A 13,252-nucleotide genomic window follows, 5' to 3' on the forward strand; every position below is an offset into this window, starting at 1 on the left:
TCCAACTTTACGTACAATTAAATGATGAGGACTACCTGGTATGTTTACCATCTTTGAAATGAGTTTAGTCTGAATTTGGTTGAGGTTGCAGAGAACTTACATCGCCAAATACAAATCACAGAAACATCAGAGCAGCATTGTTAATGTTAACCCTATTTGCAATAGTAGTTCAACATCCAAGAGCAGCTCCCATACAGTGTAATATTAATTAGTTTCTTGTCTTTTTTTTTTCTTTTTAAATGTTGTTATGTTAGCTATTGAGGTGCTTACTAGTTTTTAAAAATGCTAGTTCAGCTTGCTGGTGTTTGTCCATCACACTAACATCGTCTGCTGACATTATAACAGAGAAATACTCTGTTTAATCTTTCCTTTTTATTTAGCTTTTGTGTTTTGGGGTTTTATAAAAGCCAAGCTGCTCCGGGTTCAGGGTGTCGAACATTTCTAAAACCCAATCATTAAGCCGGTGGTCAGGCACTGGATGAGTCAGGGTCATGATGTGTATTTACAAGCCAAGATTTCTGCCCTTCCAGCCTCTTCCCGCCGTGAATCCCGCTGTACAGCTCTGTGAGTGATGTGGAGTGAGCTGCAGCCAGAGATGTTGCAATATGCTCCTGGCACACGTTAAATTAATGTAGCTGCACTTTCTCGCTCTGATCCACACAATCTTTTTTTTTTTCCTCTTTTTTTTTTCTTCCTCTTACCACCAGTGAATTTCATCCAAGAGTCAAGTTTAATTTTACCTTGAGGCAAACGCAGCAGCAGCAGCAGCAGCAGGTCAGAAAATTCTCAGTTTACGTGTGTGTCCGTACGCGTTTGTGTGTGTGTCAGAAAAAGAGAGAAATATACTCACGACTTCTGCGGTGCAGTTGGTGGTTTAGCAGCAGGCTTGTTAGCTGATACAGTACATCGCTCTGCAACACAACAGAGGACATTCAATCACTGCATCACTGTTTTGCATGTGTCAAGGTTTTTTCTGTGATGAGTGTTTGACAAGACGCCAAACTCACATCTCTGTAGAATTGTAGTGTTATCACCCTGGAAAATGCGGCGCTATGCTACATAAGGATGTGTGCAGTTTGAGTAAAACACTACATGAATCAGTTCAAACTGGAATAAAAAGCTGATTATTTATTTTCTACATTTTCTTACGGGGTCTATTTTTTACACCAAGTATTGAAATGTGATCTGAATCAACAGTAGCTCTAGATGATAGATCTATAGGTCCGCGACCCCTAGGGGCTACTTGGAGGTACTGCAGGGGTGGGTCGCAAAATCTTTGATTGATTCGGCTTTTTTCTACCATTTTTTTTTTTAAACTTTCCCCCCACAAATTTAAATTTCTTTAAATGCATGTGATGCAAGGGACAAATGTAGGCAGAAGTTGTTATGTTTTTGTCAGCACTTAACCGTGCACCATTTCACACAGAACAATCTAAGCTTCCTGCACACAGTAGGCCCCGCCCCTATCGCTGCATATTACACTCATACTCTGTTAGATTTCCCACAATTGGCCGAGAGTCTATTCAGTCCCCAGGTGAAATCCCAGAAGCATGCTGTAATATTATAATATATAAGTACATGGTATATATAGGTATGTTTCTGTTTAGGGCAGTTGCACCTGTGTATTATCTGATAGCTTAATATTGAATGCAAAATGATAATAATGTATATTATAAGCACTAGGCCAAGTTAAATATAGAACACATATAGTAGGTAGGGGATCCCTGCTTAATCTCCTTATCAATTTGGGGTCCCCTGAAGAACCTCCCCGATCTAGATAATAACATCTGATCCATGACTTTCTTCCATTAACACCTGGTATTAATCAGAGTTCCTCAGATCTAAATATGTAAATACATGATAGAACAAACACAGGGCATACCTGGTCAAAGGAAGATAATCATTAATCGCAATCACGCTTTTGGATCTAAAGCTATAGATTATTTTCTTTTTAACTAAAAAGAAAGAAAGTAAGCCATACACACAGATTAATAATCTAGGTTTAAATACACTCTTAATGTTGATGCCGTCAGTTCAAACACAAGCGCCCGACAGACAGCCCCTGCTCCACTCCCCACTTAATCATGTTTGTTTGATGACTTGTTGAGATGAACACAGAAAGATAAAAGCAAAGAGTTTTCAGACTAACATCCTCCCGTGGCTATGAATTCATTTGAACACGAGCTGCTTTCTCACATTTCTTCTGGGTGGTGTTGCCTTTACGGCCTCTCTTGTGTTAATTATCCCAGAAGCTCGTTGCGTGAGTGTTTACGCTGGCAAACTTACTCTGGGTGTTGTAGCCCGAGGTCACATGCTGTGGCTCCTGGAGAGTGAAGGAGAGGAGGAAGAGGGGAGAGTGAGAGACAAGAGATGAGTTGAATGAATAAACCAACAGATGTCATTGTTGATTTCACAGCAGCACAAGGATGCCATTACACAGACTTCAGACCGTCTCGTCTCCCCGCGTCGACGCTCCACCTCATTCTTAAAACTCACTGGCAAGATTAGTGTGACGCTGGGGGCTGAAAGCTCCACAACAGTCCTTCCTAATTCATTAACTACCGGGTCAGATTTACAGCTTCTGCGTTTATATTGCCATTTCTTTTGTCATTGCACCGGTGAGACGTTTCCTCATATTAAAAGTGATTCATAAAAGCACACAGCAGTACAAAACACATCACCTGCTGTTCCACTCAGAATTATTGTGTCGTTTCTGGGACAAATGTTCAATATAACATTCCTGCAGGTTTTAATGTGACAAGTATTCCCCCTATTTACATTACCAGGTGTCATAAAAGTTTTATTTAATTTTTTTTTGAAGAAGAAGAAGAAGCAGGTGATACTTTTCAAGCATGTATCTTTTAAATTACCAACGAAACCCGCTTTTATTTTGTCTCGGTTATTGTTTCTGAACATCAATTTAATTTTAAGTTTTATTTATCTGGCGCCAAATCACAACACAAGTCACCTCAGGGTATTCCACAAAGTACGATAAAGGCTTTACACTATATTAAATTATAGGGAGAAAAGCAACATTTCCCCCTTTGAGAAGCTATTGGTGACAGAGGAAAAGAGGAAAAACTCCCAGAAACTTCAAATAGAACCAGACACCGGGGTGGGCGGCCGCCTGCCTGGACCGGCTAAAGAGCAAGAAGAGAGAGCACCATGAACATCACCTGTCACACAAACAGCGTGGGTGGTAATACAGTGTAATTTCCATGTACTTTTCTGGTGATGAAGTCTGGCTTTATGCAAGTGATGTTCAATTTTTTTTTTTTTAATAAATGTTCAGTCACGGCCGTCATCACTGCTCATGCTGAATGATGTAAACTCTTGCTGCCTTCCACAAAGTGATAAAAAGTGTCTAAAGCAGGAAATGGACTAATAAATACGCAGTAGGTTAAACAATGTTGGGTTTTTTTTGTGTTCCACCTTGGTTTTCTTCTGGTTTTGTGACTTTTCATTAGCTTTATTTCCTTTGTGCTTTCCCACTGTTTGGCTCCGCCCTCATTATCCTCACCTGTGTCTTGTCAACGTCTTGTCTGAAGTTTTACCTCTGTCTTGTTAACCCATGTGAGTGTATATAATAGGGGTTGACTAATATGTGGTGAAAGTCGAGTCACTGCAACTAGTCAATGACGTGACACAAAAAACACACAAACTACTGTCGCCCGTAGTCTTAATCAACAAAATAAACACTGTCATCCTGACACTTTCTAATGTGCAGCTCTCTGTCTCTACCGTAAACGTATCTGGCATGGTGCATTCACTGACATCAAGGACAAAAAACTCGCTCTACAAACACAGCAACACCGCCAAGTAATAGAACACAGCAGAACTGAACATTAACAGATGCTTTATAACTCTGCACTGCAAATATAAATTGGCACCATCTTTTAATAGTGCTTCAAAGTGTGTTGTAAGATCTTTAGTATTTCCACACACTTGATGAACTGGGCTCCTTAACTGTCTTCTCGGAGGCCCCCGTGAGATTATTGTCATGTGATTGCTGACTAGTCGACTTCCTGCTTAAAGGCACAACAGTAGAGTTGACTAGTCCACAAAATTTCCTTAAGTCTCTCCTTTCATGGGGTTTTTTAGCTTTCATATTTTGGTTTATCTCTCGCTGGATTCATTTTGGGCTAGACCTGGACTTCTACTCTGTTCTACTCTTTAGTTTGAGTTCATTTTGATTCATCCTGTATCTTAAAGTTCTCTAAGTTCCACTAAACTGACGGGTCCAGAAATAACCATTTCTACTGTAAGCCCAGTCACGTCATCATGTACAACTTAGCTTCTGGAAGCTTGCTACGCCGGTGAGAGGATCTTTAGTTGTGCGGTGGTGTGTCGGAACTGTTCTGTAAATACACCACTAAAATGCTAGTTGTCAGCTCCTCAGCTGTGTTGAGTTTCTTTCTGTACTTCACACAATGAGAGGAACTGAACGACCCGTGTTGGAGTTGAAGTTAATGAATGTGGATCAACAGAGAAGCGTAGATGGCGTGGAGAAGGATGAATAAGAGAATTTTCGGAAATTTTTCCAGCCGCCGAGAGGACGTGGAAATGATTTTCAGACCAATCACAGCTGTTGTGGTCTTTGTCGCCTCAACCCATAGTTACATTTCTGGGGAAGTGCACGTCAGGTTACGCTCTATTCTGCCGTGTGGGGTCCGGAGTGACGCACGACAATGAACCAAATTTCACGAGAAAACAACTTAATCCGGTAGAATTGCTGCAGTTGGTAGATTTGCTTGTAGGATTTCCGCTAATCTGCGTAAGTCTTTCTTTGAAGGCTGAATTTGTTGACCAGTGATGAGCTTACTCAACAGAGCCAGACCTCTGAGAGAAAACAGAGTCGTGGAGTCAAAAATAGAAAACACATTCGTAGCTTATTAGCTGAGTACACACTCTACATGGGCACTAGTATTGCATTAATATTTAGAATATTGGCTTCATCACAAGAAAAATACCTCATGACTGGTGCAATCATAGAGAATTATATTGAAAAGAGTGGTGTAAAACCTTTCTGATAATCCATTTTATGTGGTTGGAATAAATATATTCCTTCTGCACATGTTTGCTCCACGTGAGGGAAAACACCAGGTGATCGTGACAGAGGCAAAATGTTTGAATAACAGGTTGTTCAAACAAGTGTTAGGAAGGATGAATGAAGCCAGAATCAATGTGGGCAGCACCGGATCCGTCTCAGTCATCATCGTCTACTAAATGAATTCAGTGTTGTCAATAAACTTGGGGACAAAGCTTGTTTTCCTTTTGTTATATTTGCTGCAGATTCAGCGCTCCACAGTAGGCAGAACTGCTGAGAAGATGCAAACACATATAGTGTACACAGACGAGATATGCCTTAACATAATGACCACCTTCCTAATATTGTGCCTCCAAAACAGTTGTGACTCATCAGAGAATGAACAGGATCAGGCTTGTTCCAGTGCATCTCACAGATACTTGATGAGTTTGGGATCTAGTGAATTTGGAAGCCAGGTCAACACTTTGTGCTGTTTTTCATGATTTTTTAGTTGTTTCTGAAGCGTTTCAGGCTGCATCCTGCTGAGGATTGGTGCTGCCATCAAGGAGTGTCATTGCTTTGGCGTGTGGGTGTCTGGTCTAGTCTAGGTGAGTGCTACATGTCGAAGTAACACGACGCGAATGCCAGGGCCAAAAGTTTCCCAGCATGTCCTCCTCTTTCTCTAACACTACGTATGTGGCGATATGTGTCTTTTCAGCAAGTTATTACAGCCCCCTTTCTGTTTGACCGATTACCTCATGCATGAACACCTGTTTACCTTCCCCTTCTGTGACCGGTCACACTCCAGCGCTGCGTTGTGGAGCATGCGCACACACATTGTCCAGTTAAAGTCTGATTAAGGCAAATATATGGTGGGAAAAATCGATTTCCAATCACATTATCTGGGTCTTAATCAGATAAGTAGAACTCAGATTTTAGTCAGAGTAACATATTCACATGCACTTAAGTTGTCCAGTTAAAGTCCGATTAAGGCAATAATTAATTTTTGTTCAAGTGTTATTCACTTAATGTTATGGCTATGACCTTTGTAAAGAGTGTGGTGTTTAACTGTAGTCAAATATTTACCATCCAAATATTGCCTGCTGCAGCGCATACTAAAGTCTCTGGACACCGAGTTAGGAGGTGAATTAATCATCTGATACTTAACATTGTAATTTCATTGGCTGTCATTTGTGTTACGGCGCAGAATGAGGCAACAGCAATCTGGCTCCATCACAGCAATCGCCGCCGCAGTGAATTTCTGAATCAGATCTAATGAGCAGTCTGAAGGTTTTCGTTGACAGACTGCAGTTAGTTTGATTGTGTGCCTCCAACAGGCGTCTGAGTTTAACTAATGGTTTTTCAACTGTCACTTTCTCTTTTCTTTTTTTTTTCTGCGCCCAATGACTCATACACAACGAACCTGGTAACAGCATTTAGGAAAGCCCACGTTACGAGGAATGTGGTGCAAAACCCCCTAAACCTATTGTGAGCTTTTAATTTAGTAAACTAGAGAAGGAGTTTGTTTGAAGAAGGAGTTCACTGACCTTGTTTGGGATGGGAAACTTGGTCTGATCAGCTTTCCCAGGAGTGTGTATGGCTGTGAGCGGAGGAGGCCAGGAATGGGTCATCTCCTGAACACACAAACATTTATCGTTACTAGCATGAAAAGCATCATCACGGTGGCATTTCTATGGATGTGGGTAAAGAGATACTGACAGGAAATGTATGTTTTCTCTTTGAGTTGCGTGTACCTGGTGAATAACAATCATGACTAAATTTTAGCAAATGTGACCAGAGGGGCTGCACCATCTTCCGTGCTGAGGAGTTGAGTCAGCATTCAGACAAGGCTGCGCTGCACCATCACCATCAGAGCGGACTTTAATACAAGTTAGAGTGTAACCGGAGAAGTGCATGGGGAGTTAGCAGCACACTAGGGAACAGTGTACAGGGAGCGAATTAAGTGCAGAGTTGTTGAATTACCAAAATAAAAGCTGACTCCAGTCGGCTGCGTTGCAACTAGGCAGCACAGCAGCGGCAGCAGCATCCTCTTTCAATTATTCTAATCACACAGCCCTCTCAGTCGAATTCCAGTCTCAGTTTGTAGAAGCTTCAATTAGTTAACAAGATAAGCATATGTGCATGTGTTCGCGAACATTAGTGTGTGTGTGTGTGTGTGTGTGAGTTGCAGCGGTTTAATCTGTTGGTTATTGGCTTTTTCTGCTCCTCACAAACAATGGAAGGGAAATGTACGCGCTGGGAAATCTGCTCACAAAGCAAAGTGTTCATATGAAATATTACCAGGCAGTTCGCCATATGAGCACATTATCAGGCTCTCTCGTTTCCTCTCCGCCACACACACACACACACACGGAAACGCTGTATTTTAGAGTCTTATCTGCAACAAAACTCCGACAATATAAGTCATCACACACCCTGTTTAACACATTTGCACTCACATGGCGGCCACACGGCAGGTCACTAGGTCAGAGGGTTTGAATTTCCCTCGTGCGTCTTTCCAGCCCCTCTGGAGTGGATGACTCATGTTCATCAGATGACGCATGTTTTCGCATGCGCGAGGAAGTTTGTTAGGGCATGTGTGTGTGTGTGTGTGTGTGTGTGTGTGTGTATCAGTGAGCTCAACATTAGTGGAGATGTTGGAGTCTACGAGTAAGTACGTGTTTCCTCCCTCTGCTGTCGTAATGCACTTGGCCTGACGGCATATGGTATGTTGCTAGGCAACTGCTCTCTGACATCATTATGCCCCCCCCCCCCCCCCCCCCCCCCACACACACAAAATTAAGAGTGCTTTGACAGACAGGACTCCTGATTGCTGTTTGTGTGTCTGTACATGTGACAGTACAGCCATTATGTGTGAGTAATTGAGTCTGTCACATTAAGGCACATATCACTGCGGTTTTCCAGTTATTATCTCGGTATTAGTCATATAATCCATTACCTATTACACCTTAACACAAACACACAAGGTCCAATTTGATCCCTCAGTGTCCACTGAGCGCATGATACGAGCATCTCTCCCTCCGTCTGTGTTCTCTCCCTTTTAGTGCAGCAGTGTGTGAGGAGGTTTTATGGCTATATTTTAAAAGCAGATTTAAAATCCTTATAAAAGACGGCTTCCATTTGCTTCTGTCTCTTTCTGAATATATTGCAACAAATCTTGTGTATGGGTTAAGAAGAAAAAAAAACTTACAAATTACTTCAAAAGTCTTAAAGTCAAAATAAAATTAACTATGGTAGCATGATGTTTTATTGGAGATAATGAACCGATATAGTGACTCTAAATGTAGCAGATATATGAAGCGTTTTATTCCATTCAAAGTCTGTTCTTTTTCAGATATATAATTATAAATAATCAGTTTATCGGTCAATGTTATTTACTTCTCCTGTCAGTGGATTTAATGTTATCTTAATCTCCATCATAAGATCTCATAATAACAATAATAATAATCTCATACCACAAGCTAAAACATTAGCGTGGATACATCCGTCTACTGCAGTCAGAGAGAAGATGGGCCTGGTGTATCCTAAGGTGGCCCAAATGCTTCAAACACTTTAAAAAGCCAACATAGCCTTTAGAAAGCTTGCCTTTACTCCCCTACACGCTATCTCTGATACACACTGTTACCTTGAATTGTGAAAACATCCAAGACAACAATGTTTTTTTTTCTGACAACAGCCTTGTAGCTGCGCCGTCACAGAAAGAGAAAAATGAACCGCGGGCCTCCGCTCCGATTCACCTCACCTCACATTATGAACTCCTTGATCTTTCCACTTGACACGGCTAAAAACCACAGACCGAATTCAATAGAGCACCAATATTATTGACAAAGGCTTTTCATGCAGCTCACAGCAGACTATCTGTCACACAGCCTGTTGACCAGCATATTGATTCGTGAAAGGGAGAGAGAGGTGAATGACAGAGGGCAGAGGAGGATGAGGAGAGGAAGAGAGAGGAGAGCGGGGTAGGCTCGGCGAGTGATTCGACGAGGGGTGAGGGGCAGCCGGGGAAGGCCCTTGTCTTTGCGGCTGCAAATCTCCTGAGAAGATTAGCTGGAAAACATTTCTATTTGGACACCGCTCTGAAGGAATAGAAAGAAAAGGAGAGAGGTGGAGGAGGAGGTGGTGGTGGTGGTGGAGGGGTAGAGGGGGGGTGGAAAAAGTGTGTTGCTTGATGTGATTTTGATGACATGCAGATAGAGGAAGAGAGGAGAAGGGAGGAGAAGCCTGTGGAAAAGATTTCTGCATGATGTCATCCAACAAAAACAAAAAACTTGTATAATCATTGACCTGAGCCAAAAGATCTCCTTCTTTTCTCTCGCTGTGCCTTCGAGTCCTTCTGTTTCTCGTTCCCTGTCTCCCTGTCCTTTCTTCCTAAAATCAAACCCTCTGGAGGGGGACCAAGGTCTTGGTGAGCAAACAGAAAACAGCTGATAATCAGCGCAATTACTGTGTGCGTCTGTGTGTGTGTGTGTGTGTGTGTGTGCATACATACCCGCAAAATCTCTTCCACACAGCTGGAGTCATTTGGTAGGCTGACCTGGAGAAAACAAAGACAGAAAGACAGGGCTGGCTTCAACACTATTTATAACGCCATTACATTACATGAAAAAACAGTGGGAGCGTACTTTTAAGAAACAACAACAACAACAGCAAAAAAAAAAAAAAAAAAATGAAAGCGGACCCATCTGCACGGCCGCAGTCGTAATTGACTGCTGACTCGCACGACACATGTGCAATTTACAATAATACTTGTGGCAGATTTTCCACTCAAATTTCTCCAGATTTTCTGAAGCAATCAGTCCTTGATTTGAAGAAGACGCAGAAAAAGAAGAAGAAGAAGAAGAGGAAGAGCTCTCATTTCTAGCCAGAGATTGATTTTGTGTGTTTTTTATTTATTTATTTATTTTTTTTTTTGCTGGTTAGACAAATAAGCTAAATGATGTTATGAAAAGACAACAAGCTCCGACCTCGTCAGTTAGTAGCCGACACTGATCCTGTTTTAGGACAAAGCAGCGATGTGCGATCGCCGGTGTCGCCCTGAATGACTGTGCATATCCATATCATCACATCTGTATTATTTTTACCTTTTTTTTTTTTTTAGCCCACGTCATTGATGCATTAAATATTAATCCCCTAAAATGTGAGAGAGATTTTTATTTTAGCACAAAAATCCGACTCGGTTAGCATCTGAGCTGATCCGTGCATCACTGAAGAGGAGGGCCATTAATATTTATATTAAACCTGTACTTCCACTTTACTGGAGAAGCGCTTTAATGTGGCAGATATTTCCCCTCGCATACAAAATATATGACAAATTCTTATCACACGATGAACCCTTATTAATTAAAATGCAGCCAATGGTAGGGTATACAGTACATGTTACTTATTAGAAACAATCTAGGAAGACATTTGTTTCATAAAGGTGGTGAGACAGCACTTGTCCCCAGATTTAATGCTTGTTTTACCAGGGTGTGTCAGGAAATTAAACGCATGAATGTAGCCGGTGGGTCATTTGTTATGGCCCCAAAATGCATGAAGCGTATCCATCTATGTGCACAAATACGTATCTTTGGCTACTTTTAAATGGGTGTTGGCACGAGCACAGAGATGGTTCAGAATCATGTGAATTATGTCCCATACAGGCTACTATATTACGTTCAAAAAACACAAACTAACAGGGTGTCTGCACATTTGAAAAGAGTTCTTGTTTTTTTTTTTTTTTTAAATTAAGTAAATTATGGGAGTAAATTATGTTATGGGAGTAAGTTATGTCATTAATTGTTTGTTTTTGTTATTCTGAATATATTAGAGGTTATGTCACCAAATAATTTCTAGAAGATTATAAGTAGTTAGTGTAGCTCATACAAATAAGTTAAAGATAAATTGATTGTAGGTTTTCTTTTTTTTACTTATTTGAAGTTGCAATTGACTGAACTACCTGATGTTACGAAAGACTTGGCCTCACTGGTATTCTTAAGCACTAAGTACGTATTAAAATACTTTTTAACAAGTAACTAAATTAGGTCAAATATAAATAATATAAACAAAAATAAATCAATAAATCATAAATTAAACAAATAAAAGACATTCAGAATTTAAAATCTATTTATTTATTAAGATATTCGTAGGTTTATATTTTAGAAAGTTGAACAGTGGGACCAGTCTTGGAAACATAAATATTTTTCCATACACAAAAGTTTTCCATACTTTTTCAGACCTGGAAATTTATATATTTATTAAATCCAATTCCATACTTTCCAAACTTGTGTAGGAACCCTGTACTAATCTTGCATTAAAGGCAGCCAAGCTACATTAAAATGAGCTAACTATCTAACTTGTTGTCCTAAAATGAATACATTTAAATCTTTAATCCATCCACACGGCGCTTACAACACTTTCAGCAGAGACCACCCTGCAGACAGGAAGTCTATACCATTAGTGTAGCTTGTAATGCATCGTCTTTGTTGGGGAATGTTTGATTTGTCGTACATCTGCATGTTCGTACCACTTTAGTTGTTTATGTTAGCATTTCTATAAGTTTAAAAAAAAAAAGCATGCAGCTTCTACAGACTCCAAGAAGTTCATCGCTGCACACCACTTGCATGTGAATATGTCCAAACACCAACAGGCCTTTGTTAAGTTTGCTCCACTCACAACGGTTCAGTCAAGGTCAAAAACACTCATGCATGTCAGAGGAATCATTTTAATTACTGCTGTAATGTTGTAAATCTGTGTTAACACGCAGAGTCAAAACATTTGTGTGTTGGTATAAGAATAAGCAATACATTTACACAGTCACAGTCACCCTCCTCATTATATGTGAGTGATTGATCATCTCTGGCTTGTGCAAGTGGGCTGAGAAAAACTGAGATATTTAAGTTTTCAAATTAAAAAAAAAAAAAAAAACAGAGTCATAAAATGCCTGTGGTTTGGTCTGAATCCTGTTAACCTCAGGGCCATTTGAGCTCCACAATTCATGGGACTGCCGAGAGATTTATTTGAGGAGAAAGAGAGAGGCTGTTTGAGCTTGGACCTGTGCAGCTACTCCGATTAACCAGTTCAGTGGCTGCACACTGCTAATCTGTGTTAACATGCACCCCTGTCAATAAAGGTCCTCCTCTGTGAACAGGAGTAATTTGCACTGATGACTAAAGCAACATCACAGCAGATGCCTGGACTATCAATTCAGACAACGCTAGCGGTGTGTAGTGGCCAAAGAAGGTGGAAAATAAATGAACTAATCAAACTCCAAAAAAATATTGAAGTTTCTGTAGCTTAAAGTCTTTGTGTCAGGAACACACTGCTGCTCATGCAAAGCCCAGAGTTGCTTTTTTTTTTTTTTTTTTTTTTTGTTTCCTCGATTTATTCCTAACAAATTGTTGTTGCTGCTGGAAACCCATGACTTTGTTTGGCTGAAACCTAAAAATACACAAGACTAGACGTCCAGTGCCGAATTATCGCTTTCAAAAGTAATTGAGAACAAAATAAAGCAATTCTCTTGGTCGGATCTTGGCTCAGATCAGTCCAACAAACAGGCTCATTAAAGAAGAAAGAGACGGAGGACCGGCTGGAGGAAGGCAGAGAGACTGAAAGACCCCGAGATAAATTCGCTGCCTAACATATTACAGCACCCATAACCTCTGTTCCACGCCATTACTAATAGCAGCAACATGAACAGAGGAGCAATTTAGCAACATTGATGAGGAGGGTGACATCATCTCCAGCCTCAAATCACCAACTGTTAAAACAACAAAAGGGCCATGACCATGTGTTCTTGGCCGAGCCCAAACTGCTTGAGCTCACCTATGAAACATCCATCTGTGTGTCTTCGAGACGTGAGCCGTGTTTCCACACAAGCACGGGACCCTACATCAGCATATTAATTAGGCAGTGAGTCAACAGGAAACCGGAGTGGGAGGATGAAGACGTGTTCCTCCCAACGAATCACCCCAGGCTACTTTCTACCAAGACAAATCCCACAGACTCTTACTCAGGGCTATGGTGGTGAAAAAAAAAGAAAAAAAAAGAGAAGACGTGCTCCATTTCTATCATGCGATAACAAACCGACACCATTCGGTTGAGGCATTTTTAATGTCTCCAAGGTGTTTTGGATTAGTAGGACCAAAGACGTATTAAAACTACACATCATTTTTGAACAGGAAGTCCATTTTAAAAAAAGCAACAAAAAAAAAAACATAGGGGCCA

At 40.7% G+C, this 13,252-nt stretch overlaps 1 protein-coding gene across 2 annotated transcripts in view; it reads right to left on the minus strand.

Moving 5' to 3' along the window:
- The window catches only part of aff2 (AF4/FMR2 family, member 2), a 172,876-nt gene that overhangs the window by 69,871 nt on the left and 89,753 nt on the right, over positions 1-13,252 (minus strand). For both annotated transcript variants that reach the window (XM_047584663.1, XM_047584662.1), the window contains exons 5-8: positions 9,540-9,584; positions 6,574-6,660; positions 2,287-2,323; positions 851-911 (exon numbers count right to left, since the gene is read on the minus strand). In XM_047584663.1, coding sequence (XP_047440619.1) covers positions 851-911; positions 2,287-2,323; positions 6,574-6,660; positions 9,540-9,584 — 230 coding nt within the window. The remainder of the gene's footprint in view (positions 1-850; positions 912-2,286; positions 2,324-6,573; positions 6,661-9,539; positions 9,585-13,252) is intronic.

This window comes from Mugil cephalus, chromosome 5 (genome assembly GCF_022458985.1).
Source record: "Mugil cephalus isolate CIBA_MC_2020 chromosome 5, CIBA_Mcephalus_1.1, whole genome shotgun sequence".
NCBI classification, from domain to species: domain Eukaryota; kingdom Metazoa; phylum Chordata; class Actinopteri; order Mugiliformes; family Mugilidae; genus Mugil; species Mugil cephalus.